The sequence below is a fragment of the Lissotriton vulgaris genome, chromosome 8 (genome assembly GCF_964263255.1).
Source record: "Lissotriton vulgaris chromosome 8, aLisVul1.2, whole genome shotgun sequence".
In the NCBI taxonomy this organism is placed as follows: domain Eukaryota; kingdom Metazoa; phylum Chordata; class Amphibia; order Caudata; family Salamandridae; genus Lissotriton; species Lissotriton vulgaris.
Window position 1 is genome coordinate 1,578,400,036 of NC_141696.1, and position 14,854 is coordinate 1,578,414,889.

At 43.2% G+C, this 14,854-nt stretch overlaps 1 protein-coding gene across 2 annotated transcripts in view; it reads right to left on the reverse strand.

The window, feature by feature from the left end:
- The window catches only part of TRAPPC10 (trafficking protein particle complex subunit 10), a 319,990-nt gene that overhangs the window by 102,718 nt on the left and 202,418 nt on the right, over nt 1–14,854 (reverse strand). For both annotated transcript variants that reach the window (XM_086935878.1, XM_086935877.1), the window contains one exon: nt 13,089–13,200. In XM_086935878.1, the coding sequence (XP_086792004.1) occupies nt 13,089–13,200 (112 nt within the window). The remainder of the gene's footprint in view (nt 1–13,088; nt 13,201–14,854) is intronic.

Sequence of the window (14,854 nt, forward strand, 5' to 3'; positions counted from 1 at the left end):
GCTAAAAAAGAAGAAAAAGGAAGGGAAAGGAAAGAGCAGGAGGTGGGGGGGAATAGAGATAAATGAGGGGGTTGGTGAGTTAGGGACAGAGCACACTTTGTACATGCAACAATGGACCCATGCATACAAGAAATATGAAAGGAATAAATATAGACAGAGTCAATCTATATTACGAGTGACATTTCCAGCCGGACAGTGGTCTTCAAAGTTTACTCAATATACACTTTGTTATAACACAAGGAGTACCTTCTACAATTCAACCAGTGTGGAACACAAGCCTGTGCCCAGCACTTACAGAACGGGTACAGAAGGTGAATATAGAGAGCGAAGAAGGGCTTTTTAAGGCAAAGCACGTTTTCTGTCACTAATACAGTTGTACAGAATTTTTAAAAACAAAGCACCATTACATCAGATAGTAATCACGTTTAGTATTAGGTGCTAAATAGGTTGACGGCGTTTCGGACCCCCTAGTAAATCACGGGGACCATCATCAGGACATTTCAATGAAAGCCTTAACAATAATTAGCCTCTAATTGCCGATAAGACCCAATCGGGAACGGCAGTTGGAAGGTCTGGGATGTGCGCGCCCACAGTCGAGCGCATAAGTCCGCGGAACGAAATGGTATCCCTCGGAGCCTAGGGAAACCGGGTGAGTCGGTGGGACAGAGCACAGGCATGCTCTATACTCGGAAAACATACAGCAGGCAGCACAATAGGGCGATATAGGAGAAAAGGCAAAACAACACTAAACAAGCCGAAAATAAAAGTAGGAGGCATTAGAGTTGGTCCACGAGATGAAAGAACAACTGTTACTTACTTGTAAACGGGTGGTTCTCCAGTATTGGTGTCTTTCATAGATTCACATGCTTGAATATTCCCTGTCGTCGGAGTGGGAGTCCCACGGTAAATAAAATAGCAATAACACACTCATAATATGTATATGTAAAAACATAACAAATGAAATACACATTATAAAAGAGGCAGTAAATGCCTAGACATAATTCCACATAGGAATACATGGAGAGAGAAAAAACACCTGTAGTCTATTCCTGTCACTATGTTGGTCCAAACTGTAGCCAATCAGGCGCCAGCAGCCCTCCAGAACCTTCTCCTCAGAGCTCAGTACCTCAGATTTTCGTAACACAAGAGTGACCATAGAGTCTATGAGGAGAAGAGAGCCTCTGAGGGGAGGAGGGTGAGTCGCATGTGAATCTATGAAAGACACCAATACTGGAGAACCACCTGTTTACAGGTAAGTAACAATTGTTCTGCTCTAGCATTAGGGTGTCTTTCATAGATTCACATGCTTGAATATAGAATAGGAAGCAGTAATAACCGGAAAAGGCATCCATAGTCATAATACACATGAACAGACTTATAAGACACATATATATATATATATATATATATATATATATATATATGTCATAACAGTAAAATGGTAAACCATAATGGAGGAGGGAAGACCGAGGCTCACCTTATTGAAAAAGATTGCGAAGCACAGCCTGTCCTACTGCAGTATCTGCTTCGTTGATGGCACCCAGGCAGTAGTGTTTCGTAAACGTGTGCCTGCTGGACCAAGTGGCTGCTCTGCAGATCTGATGCAGCGGTACACCGGCGAACAAGGCAGTTGAAGACCACATCGCCCTGGTGGAATGGGCCCTCACTGAAGACTGTAAGGGCTTGCCTGCCTTTTGATGGCAGAAAGCAATGGCCGAGGAAACCCAACAAGCAACAGTAGGTTTGGTAACTGGACGCCCTTTGTGGAAGTGTCCATAAGCTATGAACAGTTGATTAGATTTGCGAAAAGGGGCCGTTCTGCTGATGTAGAACTTTAGGCACCTTTTAATGTCCAAGGAGTGCAAGCGCTGCTCCGCTGGAGACTGTGGGTTAGCAAAGAAAGTCTTTTAGAAAACAGGTTTGTTGATGTGGAAATCCGAAGGCACCTTAGGTAGGTAGGTGGGATTAGTGCGAAGCACTACACAGTCCGGCTGGAATTGAAGAAAAGGAGGATTTATAGTGAAGGCATGAATATCACTTATGCAACGTGAAGATGTCAACGCAAGGATTAGAGCAACCTTCCAAGTAAGAAACTTCAAGTCAGCCTTGTGTATAGGTTTGAATGGTGCCTTCGTTAGTTGTGCTAAGACAATGTTAAGGCGCCAAGGAGGAGGATGGCGTCGAATTGGTGGGAATTTATGAAACAATCCTTTGAAAAATTGACACATTATCGTGGAAGAAAAAAAGTGAGGTGGAGCCATCCTGGCGGAAGCAGGAAATTGCCTCCAGAAAAACTTTCAAAGTTGAATGAGAAAGTCCGGACTGAGCCAGTTGTAAAAAGAACGGGAGGAGCTGCGCAGGCGTTGAACGAATGGGATGGACACCAGCAGCTGTACACCAATGGCAGAATCTTTTCCATTTAAGCTTGTAGGTTTTAACAGTGGACGGAGCTCTGGCCTGAGCAAGAACGTCTCTACAGTCTGGCGGGATGGTTAGATGGGCAAATTTAAGGTGCTCAGGTTCCAGGCTGACAAATTCAGAGACGAGGGGTCCGGATGGCAAATCTGACCCTTGTCCATTAGAAGGATGGGCTCGCACTGGGATAGAAGAAGTAGCTCCGAGAACCATGCCTGTCGAGCCATCTGGGAGCGATCAGAAGAATGTGGCAAGGCTGTCTCCGCATCTTCCACAATACTCGAGGCACCAGAGGAATTGGAGGAAAAGCGTAAGCAAACAGATTGCACCAGTTCATCAAAAGGGCATTGCCCTGTGACCCTCGGTGGGGATGCCAGCTTGCGTAAGACAGGAATTTCCGGTTCTCTGGTGTGGCTAAGAGATCCAGTGACGGACGACCCCATCGCCGAAAAATTAACTCGGGTGTTGGTTGATGTAACTCCCACTCGTGAGTTAATGAAGTGGACCTGCTGAGGGAATCCGCTAGGATGTTGGAGACACCTGGAAGATGAAATGCGGTGAGAGTGATGTGGTGACTTAGAGCCCAGTCCCAGATGGACTGCGCCAGTTGAGACCAGATTGGAGATTTTGTTCCGCCCTGCTAGTTTATATAATGCATGCTGGTTGTGTTGTCCGTCTGAATAAGGACTGACTCCCCTTGAATCAATGGATGGAATGACTTGAGCGCTAGAAAAATGGCCATCAACTCCAGCCTGTTGATGTGCCAGGCTCTCTGAAGCAGAGTCCACTTGCCCTTTATGGACAGGCCTTGAAGATGTGCACCCCATCCTCCCAACGAGGCATCCGTCAGAGTAAGGTCCGGAGTGGTGGAAAGGAACGAAGTCCCTGCCGAAAGATTGGATGGCTGCGCCCACCATTTGAGAGCCGCCCTCATGCGAACAGTGACACAGACTATGTCGTTGAAGAAACCGGTGACTTGACGCCACTGTCCATCCAATTCTTCTTGAATGGGGCGTGTCCGTGGTCTTTAATTTGGGATCAGTGCGATGCACGATGACGCCATCCCTAGAAAGGACTTTAATAGTCGAACTGTTTTGTCCGTAGACGAGACACCAATTGAAGAATCTTTTGTTGACGCTCCCGAGACACAAATGCTTTTGCAAAAGTCGTATTCAATGTGGCCCCTAGAAAATTCTTGCAGGGAGCTGGATGTAATTGGGACTTTTCGGTTTTGATAGAAAGTCCGAGGGAGCAAAATACCTCCCGATAAAGGCGTGTATCCTGAAGCAGCTGCGTGCGAGATTGTGACTTTAGGAGACAGTCATCCAGGTATGGAAACATTTGTACACCCTGAAGACGTAGATAAGCTACCACAGGAGCTAACACCTTTGTAAAGACGCGAGGGGCAGAGCGTAGGCCAAAAGGCAGTACTTTGAACTGAAAGTCCCTTCGTCCCACGTGGAATCGTAAGTACTTCCGATGTCGCGGAAGAATAGGGACATGGAAGTAGGCGTCTTGGAGGTCGATAGTTGCAATGAAATCTCCCATTGAGTGTAAGAGCAAGATCTCCACCAGAATTAGCATGCGGAAGGATTGGCACTTGACATACTTGTTGAGTGCTCGCAAGTCCAATATTGGCCGCCAATCCCCGTTCTTCTTGATAAGGAAAAAACAGGAATAAAATCCCTTCCCCCTTTGAGACTTGGGCACCACTTCGACAGCACCCTTCTGTATCATAAGGCGAACTTGATGGAAGTTTGATGAACTCTAAAGCATGGCCCTTCTCTACAATGTCCAGAACCCAACGGTCTGAAGCGATGGAGGACCATTGAGAACAGAACAGGGAGATTCGACCTCCAACTCTTTGGGGCAAAGGCAAGTCATTGTCTCTTGGGAGCAGATCCTCTGTAAGAAGATTTCCCCCTATAGGTCTTAGAAGACTGCTGACGGGAGGACTGTTGCTGGTTATTGGAGTAGCGTTGGTTGCCTTGGTTGTAGGTGAGATATTGATTGCTTCCTCCTCGAAAAGTAGAAGCGGTGCCGCGTCTGCGTGCACCCCGAAAGGGCTGTTTCTGAAATTGTAAGGTTCCTAAAGAGCGAGCAGTGTCAGTGTCTTTTTTGATAGATTGCAATGCCTCATCAACATATGCTCCAAAAAGTGACTCACCGTCATACGGCATATCCAGGATCTTCGCCTGTACCTCTTGGCGAAAGGATGTGGAACGCAACCAACCTTGCCTGCGTAGTACAGCCGCTCCAGCGAGCTGCCGGAAACCAGTACAGGCAATATCCAACCGCACAGTCGATAATCTCCTCCGATGTTCTCTCCCCTTCTTGGAGAAGTTGCAAGGCTTCCGCCTTGGAAGCATCTGGAATCCAGTTTCGGCTATCCAATGAGGCACACTGGAGAGCCGACAGGCGCCTTATATTTCTTTTCCAAATCGGGGCATCTACGCCGGTAGTGAATTTGGGGTCTGCATCAATTTCACCTCTTCAGACCAGATAAAGTCAATAATTGGAACAGTATGGACTTGTTTGAACGGTTGGTTCTTAAAATCATAGAGGAAACAATCCTCTTCCCTCTGGACTGTTGGTAACTTGAAGCGTTGAGCCGCCCTATCCATCAGCTGATGGAAAGTCTCAATGTCCACAGGAGGAGAATCTCCTGGCGTTACCGGAGAGGGGGACGGTGTCTGAACTTGATAGTCATCCCACTCCGCAATATCCTCATCATCTCGAACCTCACCATCTTCGCGGTCTGGAGGAATTTCATCCTCGTCGTCAGCATACACAGTCGTGTGTATCCGAACTGAAGTTTGTATTTGAGGAGCAGAAGTTGGCAGAGGCGACAGAGGAGCCGAAGCAGGTACTGCAACAGGCGTTGGGACAGAAGGAACTGCAGGTACCTGTGGAGACGGCGGGAAAAGCCTATTATAGTCGTCCAACATATGCTGGAGATTAGAAATGAGTGACACAGGCAAAGTCGCAGTAGGAACTTGAACAGGCGTTTCCTCTTGTTGGAAATATTGGTCCTCATCATCATTACTATAATCCTGGCACTTGATGACTAAATCAGATGGACTACGGGCCGCTCTAATGGACTCGTGTACATCTTCCTCCGGATCCTGGTCCGAGTCCGTGGCAAACAAGGGGGAAGGAGGCTGTGGATCACTGGTGATAGAAATCTGGTCAATAGGCACCCTGCGGCGCTAGTGAAGTGGGTCGACAGTGGCTGATCCAGTGGACGACAGTGGCAGCAAAGGCAGAGAGGCAAACGCAGAAGAAGTAGTCGACGGAGCCGATGACGACGATGGAGTTGATTGAACCAAACTGGAAGAATCCGTCGTCAACGGTATCGTCGTCGATGGCAATGGCGCCGTCGACGGAGCAGTTGTCGACGGAGCGTCGACGAGGCAGTCAGATGGCACAGTCTTGAAACTGAGGGTTACCTTCGTCGACGACGATGTCGACGAAACAGCCGTCGACGATCCTGAAGCAGAAGTCATCGTCACTGTCGTCGTCGACGAGCCGGAGACAACAGATTTCGTCGTCGGGACGACCGTCAACGCTCCAGTTGACGATGAAACATGTTTTCTCACAGGAACATGAGAAGAAGATGCAGAAGACGCCTGAGAGCCAGGTCTCTTGGGCATGGAAGTAGTAGGAAGAGGTGAAGACACCGCAGGGGCCAAAGAAAGAGACAATTTCTTCTTCTTAATGAATGGAGAGGGCAACTCCTGCACACTACTACGTTTTGAAGCTGCTTGGGAATGACCAGAAATGAGACTTTCAGCATCAGAAAGTACATTATCCTTAAGTCTCTGAAGCCACAGCAGGAGACGACGGCCTTCCCTGTCCTTTAGAGTCTTTGTAGAGTTACATTTACCCACATCATGGTTGGGGTAAAGACAGTAAATACACTTAATGTGTGGATCTTCTGAATAAAGGCGTAGCTTTCCACAAGAAGAGCAAGGTCTAAAATGAGACTTCTTACTTGAAGACATGCTGAACACCCAGGAAAACCTGAAGAAGTAGAGAAAACTGAGCAGAGCTCAGGGAGACTCCCTTTCACACGACGTGCGGTAGAAAATCTGAGCAACTGAGCTCTGAGGAGAAGGTTCTGGAGGGCTGCTGGCGCCTGATTGGACCAACATAATGACAGGAATAGACTAAATGTGTTTTTTTCTCTCTCCATGTATTCCTATATGGAATTATGTCTAGGCATTTACTGCCTCTTATAATGTATATTTCATTTGTTATGTTTTTACATATACATATTATGAGTATGATATAGCTATTTTATTTACCGTGGGACTCCCACTCCGACGAGGGGGAATATTCAAGCATGTGAATCTATGAAAGACACCCTAATACTGGAGAACAAAACCTCTGCATTAAGTGTTCTCCAATGTGACTCTCACTTCACTTTATAAGTGTGTGTGTGAGTGTATGTGAGAAAGTGTGTGTGTGAAAAAGTGTGTGTGTGAAAAAGTGTGTGTGTGAAAAAGTGTGTGTGAGAAAAAGTGTGTGTGTGAAAAAGTGTGTGTGTGAAAAAGTGTGTGTGAGAAAAAGTGTGTGTGTGAAAAAGTGTGTGTGTGAAAAAGTGTGAAAAAGTGTGTGTGTGTGTGAAAAAGTGTGTGTGTGAAAAAGTGTGTGTGTGAAAAAGTGTGTGTGTGAAAAAGTGTGTGTGTGAAAAAGTGTGTGAAAAAGTGTGTGTGTGAAAAAGTGCGTGAGTGTGAAAAAGTGCGTGAGTGTGAAAAAGTGTGTGAGTGTGAAAAAGTGTGAGTGTGAAAAAGTGTGAGTGTGAAAAAGTGTGAAAAAGTGTGTGTGAAAAGGTGTGTGTGAAAAGGTGTGTGTGAAAAAGTGTGTGTGTGAAAAAGTGTGTGTGTAAAAAAGTGTGTGTGTGTGAAAAAGTGTGTGTGTGTGTGAAAAAGTGTGTGTGTGTGTGAAAAAGTGTGTGTGTGTGTGAAAAAGTGTGTGTGTGTGAAAAAGTGTGTGTGTGTGAAAAAGTCTGAGGGTGAAAAAGTGTGTGAGAGTGAAAAAGTGTGTGAGAGTGAAAAAGTGTGTGAGAGTGAAAAAGTGTGAGAGTGAAAAAGTGTGAGAGTGAAAAAGTGTGAGAGTGAAAAAGTGTGTGAGTGAAAGAGTGTGAAAAAGTGTGCGAGTGTGAAAAAGTGTGCGAGTGTGAAAAAGTGTGCGAGTGTGAAAAAGTGTGCGAGTGTGAAAAAGTGTGCGAGTGTGAAAAAGTGTGCGTGTGTGAAAAAGTGTGCGAGTGTGAAAAAGTGTGCGAGTGTGAAAAAGTGTGCGAGTGTGAAAAAGTGTGCGAGTGTGTGTGTGCGAGAGAGAAAGTGTTTGTGAGTGTGAAAAAGTGTGGGTGTATGTGTGAGAGAGTGTGAAAAAGTGTGTGTTAAAAAGTGTGTGTGTGTATGAAAAAAGTATGTGCGAGAGAGTGTGTGCGAGAGAGTGTGTGAGAGAGAGTGCGAAAATACGTCCCTATAATTCTTCTAAACTGCCGTTCCTGAAAGGTTGCTTTTACCCGGCCCATGGCGAAGGTTTCTTCTAGCAATCTAGCTCAAGCGTGAGAGGAGAGAACTAAAAGAAGAAATGAGTAAATGCTTTTATACTCTCCTTAACAGGCTGTAGGCCTCGGATAGAAATGCAAATGTGTTAAACATAATGATTTGCAGTTTCTTCTGGAAAATATGGTTGGCAGTAGTTTGGGAAAGAAAGATGTACGAGGCATGGAACACAACTCGTTAGGTAACAAACCCGTATAGAGGTGAATATTACAGTCTGTTTGCTTGTGGTTCAATTGTCGTATAAAAAGGGCGGGAGGAAGGAGGAGAAGGTAGGCAAGCGGCAAAAGTGGTAAGGCGGCTCACCATGTAATGCCGGTGTTTTAACTAGATGATCTCCCCCGTTGGTTTGGTATCCTCCTACATCAGAGGGGAGCTTAATACGCATGCCCAGATGCGAAGGGGGAGATCATTCCGATGGGGAGATCAAAACTATGGAACACCTGTCCTACCCACATACTAGATCGAGGCTGGCAAGTGGTGAGCGATGTGAGGGAGGTAGGGGGAGAAGGGAGGCAAGCGGCGAAAATGAAAGTGATCGCCACAAAAGTGAAAGTGATCGGACGGAGGCAGAGGGGAAGGCACAGGAAATAAAAACAAGCAACTTCATGACCCATGATGGAGGAGACAGATGGTGGCTGCACGGGTGCACGCTCATGTGAATGCAAGCGCTAGGCCAGCCAGTAGCAGTTTGAAAACTCACCTACTAAATGTCTCTCCGAGCAGCGCATGCGCGCTGGCTCAGCGAGACCTAAAAAGGAGTAGAAAATGTTCCATGCATAAACATAATGAAAACTTAATTCTATAACAAACATTTGCTGAAAATAAGAATTGCTATGTTCCCTTCTTTGAAACAGGAGACGTGAATGGCAATGAACAACAGGCTTGGAGAGTAAACAGCTAATTTTGACTACATTTAACACCTTAGCTGCGTGTAAACATTTCTCCCCAGTGCTGCGCTGTCCATTAGAACTAGTGCTGAATGGACGTTCAATGGTCGTGCGCAGCACTGGGGAGGTAGCGCTGCTGACGACCATTGGCCGTCAGCAGCACTTAAGGGGTTAATAAGTGGCATAGTTGTGTTTGTAAACTTTATCTTTTTTGCAGAACGATATTCTAAAAATGAAAAAAACATGACACAATGTGAAATAGACATGTAACCCTACATGAAGACACGGAATCCAGACTCTCAGAATGCTTCATCAGTATGCTACATTCAGATTTTTGCCAACTATGAAAAGACTGCAATTGCTTTCTTCCTACTTGCATTTCTCAATTTCATTAGGAGAGATGGGTTGCTTATAATGTTGAGAAAGATATCAGTTATGGAAGAGGAGGACATATCCTTTTTTTTACTTCATCATAGAATCTTCATTAATCTTCCTGAGCAGTGAAAAGGATTGCAAGCTCATCCCTAAACAAAACAGGTGGGACATCTTAACATATGATAGGAGAGCCAAAGCAAAATTGATGCCAAGTAATTAAGCAAATAGTTGATCAGCACACGTCCTGTGACCGTTCTGAGGAGTAAGAGGCTGAGCAGCAGCACCGTACAGTCCCCAGCGGAATGTGGTCTAGGCCTGCTCAAAAGGGAAGCAAATAGAAATGCACAGCACTGTCCATCGATTCCAGGACTGTCTAGCAACTGTTTACAAACAGATGCTTGGGTCTTGCTATTCTACAAGCTTTTGCAAAAGTAGTACCCAATGGGTCTCTCTTTGCAGAGATCTATACAGAGATTTATCAGAGTAAAGATAAGGAAAAAAAAGTATGAAATCAATTAAACAAAAAAAGGCTAGGGGCCGGATGTACTATGGCTTTTTGCAATCACAAAAGGTTAGATTCCCAATATTCAGGACGTGTGCATGCACAAACAGATCTTTTGGTTTGTGACAGAAACACATAGTGAATCAGAAACGTGTTACCCAACCACAATTTGAGTCTGTGACTACATACCGAATCCGTATTTAGAAGGCAGCGTTTAGGTTGTCACATCTAAATAGCGATTCGGAATGGTATGTCTTGATGTTTTCGAAATCCGGTCACAAGCATTCATATTATACTGTTTACACAAAAGTAGAGGTAACCATTTGCAAACTGAAGGGGTCCCCAAGGATGAGGAAAACTGGCAGCATTTAAAAAATGTAAAAAAACAAATAAATAAAAGGATTGCTTCATTTTGAAGCAATGAGATATAGTGATCATCTGACCCCAGCAGGCTGCCACCTCAGAGAAGGCAGCGAATCGTAGTTGGTTGCAATTTGTGATATACTTCATTAATATTCATGACGTATCTCAAATTGCAACCCCCTACAATTCAGTATTTGGCAAACTGCACATTCAGCCACAATAGGATATTATATGGGGAAAAATCAATCCTATACGGAGTCTACTATTTAAAACAGGCCTTTTAGATACTGATAAATGCTGGAACTGCTCAGAGACAATTGTCACCCTAGAACACATGAATTTTCAATGTAAGAGCTTTGCATCCTTTTGGTCCGAAATAGAGAAAACTCTATAAAAGATATTTCATTCAATTTCAATTTCAATCTTTATTCGGTTTAAAAAACCTTGTAAGATACGATACATTAAAATCATAACACATCATTATAATACATAGTAAATAGCAGCAGTGGGTACAAATATCTCATCACATCTTATTTGTGCAAAGTACGCAAAAATCATCTAGACTGGGATTAACTAGATCCTGGTCGGTCCCTCTTCTATAAAGAACACTGAATAGATATACACAATAGTAAAATAATAAATTAAATATCTGTTTTGTTTAAAAAGGTGATATACACCATAACAATAAGACAGGCAGCACTATAACTAACAAACAGTCAATAACATGGTAAAATAGCCCATTACATATAAGTTTTCTGATTTTTCTTTCTCCTCATCAAGGCAACACATAGGAGAAAACGACTTAGGCTAAACACAAATCGGTTGTGCAGTATCTCCTTTGAATATTCTAAGTCCAACCTTAATTTGTCTGAGGCCTAACCTATTACAAATTGGCTTAAGCCATTTTTTCCTTGCTTTAAGGTATGCTGGGCATATAAATAAAACATGAGACTCATCTTCTTTCATCCCCATTTCACAGAACTCGCATGTATTAGAGCCAACAACCCCAGTCAACCCCTTATTAGAGTTCCAGCTAGTTGTTCTATCTTTTAATAGCAGAATGCTATACCGGAACTTTAGATATAGGCATTTAGCCAGTGGAGGGTGAATTTCATCCATGAGGGGCTCTAATTGCATATTCATTTTAATTTCAAAAAATTTCGAAGTTAGAGTCCCTGTTCTGGGATTTGCAAGCGCTGAGTCTCTAATATAGTCCCAGTACCTTTGCTTCAAGATGTTTTTTGAGCTATTTGTAAGGGAATCAGGGTCAAACCAAAAGTCACTTAACCCTAGTTTTTCGAACCATGTTTTGACGTACTCTAGCCATGGCAAGTGTGTAGTGTTCTTTATAGCCAATATCTCTTGCAATGCTTCTCTATAGTCAGCCAACTCTTCAGTGGACCATAGACGGACCCAGTAGAGTAGCGGGCGAAGAGAAGCATGATCATCAGTACGCCTAAAATTAAGGTCCCATAATACGGGTGTCAGTGGAGTTGACCCAGGTATCCCTAGAAGTTGCCTAATAAAGGAATTTTCCCTCACTCGAAAGTTATCCTTTGAAGCGTAGGCCCAGAGGTCCGCACCATAAAGTGAAGAAGATTGCACTTTATATTTAATATATAATATATATTTAGATATTTCATTCCAAAATTACCCTAAATCCCATAAACATGGCATTGGACTCAATGTCCTGCCAAACACTATTCCAGTTAATGACTTCCTTTTATTGGATCCACTATTAACAAGGTATCCAAACTAAATGAATGGAATTAATCCAAAAGCCTCTAATGGTGGGAATGGATTTGCCTTATCAAAAGCTGACCACTCTCTATACATTAATAAATGGAATCCAAATTCACCATGACAATTATGGGGCAAACCAGTTATTAATATGAAAAAAGTGAAACCTCCCCAGACAAAACTATGACAGTGCGCATCTCACTTTCACACACTAAGCATACCAGACTCGCAAACCAAATCTTTATCTAAACCGTAAACTACAACCTCATCCAATATCAGATTGTGTTTACACTAACTCTCTAAATTTTCTTAGGTCTGATTTCCGGAAGTCACCTTTTTTCTCGTGTCTCCTTTCTTTATTTTCTTTTATAATATAAACCAGCAATGCACATTTAAATACTATTTACACTGACCAAGGGTATTTTATTATATATGTATTGATAAACAAGGAGGATAGGAAAAGACATCACTGATTCAAAAAACGTAATTCATTGTAAGATCGCACTGCAGGATGCAATACATGATTTTTGTGTCTCATTTCCTATAAAAAAGAGATTGGATTTAAAGTGCAGAGCTAACAACCAATTCCTCCCTTGGTTCCTTTTTCATTTTTAGAATAGGGATTTACAAACTATTGGCAGCATCATAGTTGTATTTTTAGTTCAGTAAAAATTACCACTTTAAAAATAAAGCCATAATGTTTTTTATTGGAATTTCTTTATTTAAATTTCACCTTCTGAAAAAGGTTTAGCAATCTCTACCAAATGCAGCATAAACTGAGTGCTTAAAAGGAAAATGATGTTAAATGGGGATCTAAGCAGCGAAGCTTGTGGTAAGAAATAGGAATCAGTGCAGCGATGGACCTCTGCTTCCAAGAGCGCAGCAATATTCATGTCCACAGACTTCTGGCCAGGCCTTGTGTGGCTCGGCATACAGCTCAATCCAAGATATGTGGTGCATAGTGCAGGTCATAACTCATTCGACAACACAGTGCAATGGTCTGGCTTGCAGACATCCTTTCACGCATTTTAACCAATCAAATATGTTGCTGTGCTCCAAATGAGTTGCCAGATAAGGGTATACACCTCGTGCCCATGGAGCGCCATGCTGCCTTATAGAGCAAAACAAGATTAAATGCTTTACAACATGCTTAGCATGGTCTGCCAGATATATATTTAGGAACTTTACCCCAAGGGAATTTAATGAACAACTTACAAATTCGCAACTTACCTCCAGCACCGAAGTTGAGCACATACTGAGAGAAGAGGGCATCCAGCTCATCATACTGCACCAGGGCATCTTCAAACTGCTGCAGCATCTCAAATACAAACGCCAGCTCCTCCTGCACAACACAAAGACAACATCGTCACGCTGTAGTAGCCTAAGAGTCTAAATGACATCAATCAGATGAGGGAAGTGAAGGGAACTGCAAGGGTATAGAGGTGGAGTGATGTTGGTTGTGGTGTTACTGTAGATTTAATACTCTACATCAGCGGTTCTTAACCTTTTGACTTCTGTGGACCCTACTGAATAGTTACTGCAATCCAGGGACCCCCACTAAGTCATTATTAGAAGCTGTGGACCTCCAGCCTAAGCAATTTCTATGATTTGAGCTGCAAAACAATACATAAAAATGCAAAAATAAATATACACCAATTACTCAAATATTGAAATATAGTTTTTAAATTTACAATCAAATATAGAAAATATAGAAAATGTTTTCACAATTTCAATTTAGCTCCTTTATTTGTATATACTTTATTCATTTTAATGTATTCATTTCAAATTGATTTAATTTGGTAACAGTTCCAGACCACCCTGAGTAGGCCTCATGGACAACCAGGGGTCCTCGGAACAAACTATAAGAACAACTGTGCTACATAAATCTCAATATATCAAAGTCTTGAGCAATCCAGCTTTTTTATGAGAGCTACTCGCATCTCGGGAAACAAGACAACCTTAGAGCGAGAACCAGTGAGGGAAAGGATTTTTGCAGGTTCACTCCCACCTTTCGACTATTTGATACTTGTGTAATGACTCAGTGCACGGAGGCCCGCTGATCATATCACAGTGCCAGTGTTCTGGCCCTTGAATGTAAGTTTAGTTTGCTTATATCCAGTCAACATAGCTTACCTTACTTATAAGTTCCTAGTATATGGTACATGGGGTAACTAGGCCCTGTAAGTTAAAGTACCCCCATGGGCTAACCGATCTTATTGAGACACCATGAGTGCGACACAGTAAAAGAGGTGTCCCAGCCTGCCACTGCAGTTTGACAGAGCAGTTCTAAACTGCTAACTCGTATTTACCATTTGAACTAAGTCCAGATATTCCTTTTTAATATATATGTAAGCCATCCCTAAGTAGGCCTGTCGAGCTCTAAGAAAGGGTGCTGCATGTCAAAAATATAAGATTTTTTTTTCATGTCCTAACAGTAAAACACCAAATTGTTGTTTTTTGCTGAAGAAAGGTAAGTAACCCCAATGGCAAATACAGGGTTACACACTGACAACTCAGCAGTTCTAACTTCTGAATGATACTACTAAAGATGATTCTTCAAGGTATAAAACTAATTGTTGAATTAAACCAGACTGAATGCCAAAGTCCAATGTAATGCAACTTTTAAGTAAACAGCTATTTCAGAAAGTTACCACTCTTTGGTGCAAGTTTTCCAGTGGCCAATTGCAGTTGCTGGCCACAAGACTACCTTTTGTCCACCTGGGGAGAATTGTGAACGACTCCCAGGAAAGGATACAATAGAGCCTGCGTTGGAAGAGGCAGTACCGCTCCCTTGTAGGAAGCCCAAATTGTGTACAAGGGCAAATGGTGAACTTCAAAGGGAAGACCGCATTTGGAGGACAAATCGCGGACACACTAGATGGGCTGCTCTTTTGTTTTGGTAGACAGGTTGGTGCCAGGAAGAGAGGGGGGGAAAGAGTTGTCAAACAGTTGCATTAAGGCGTCACCAGGTGGGAAGGGAGCTGGTAACCCGCTGG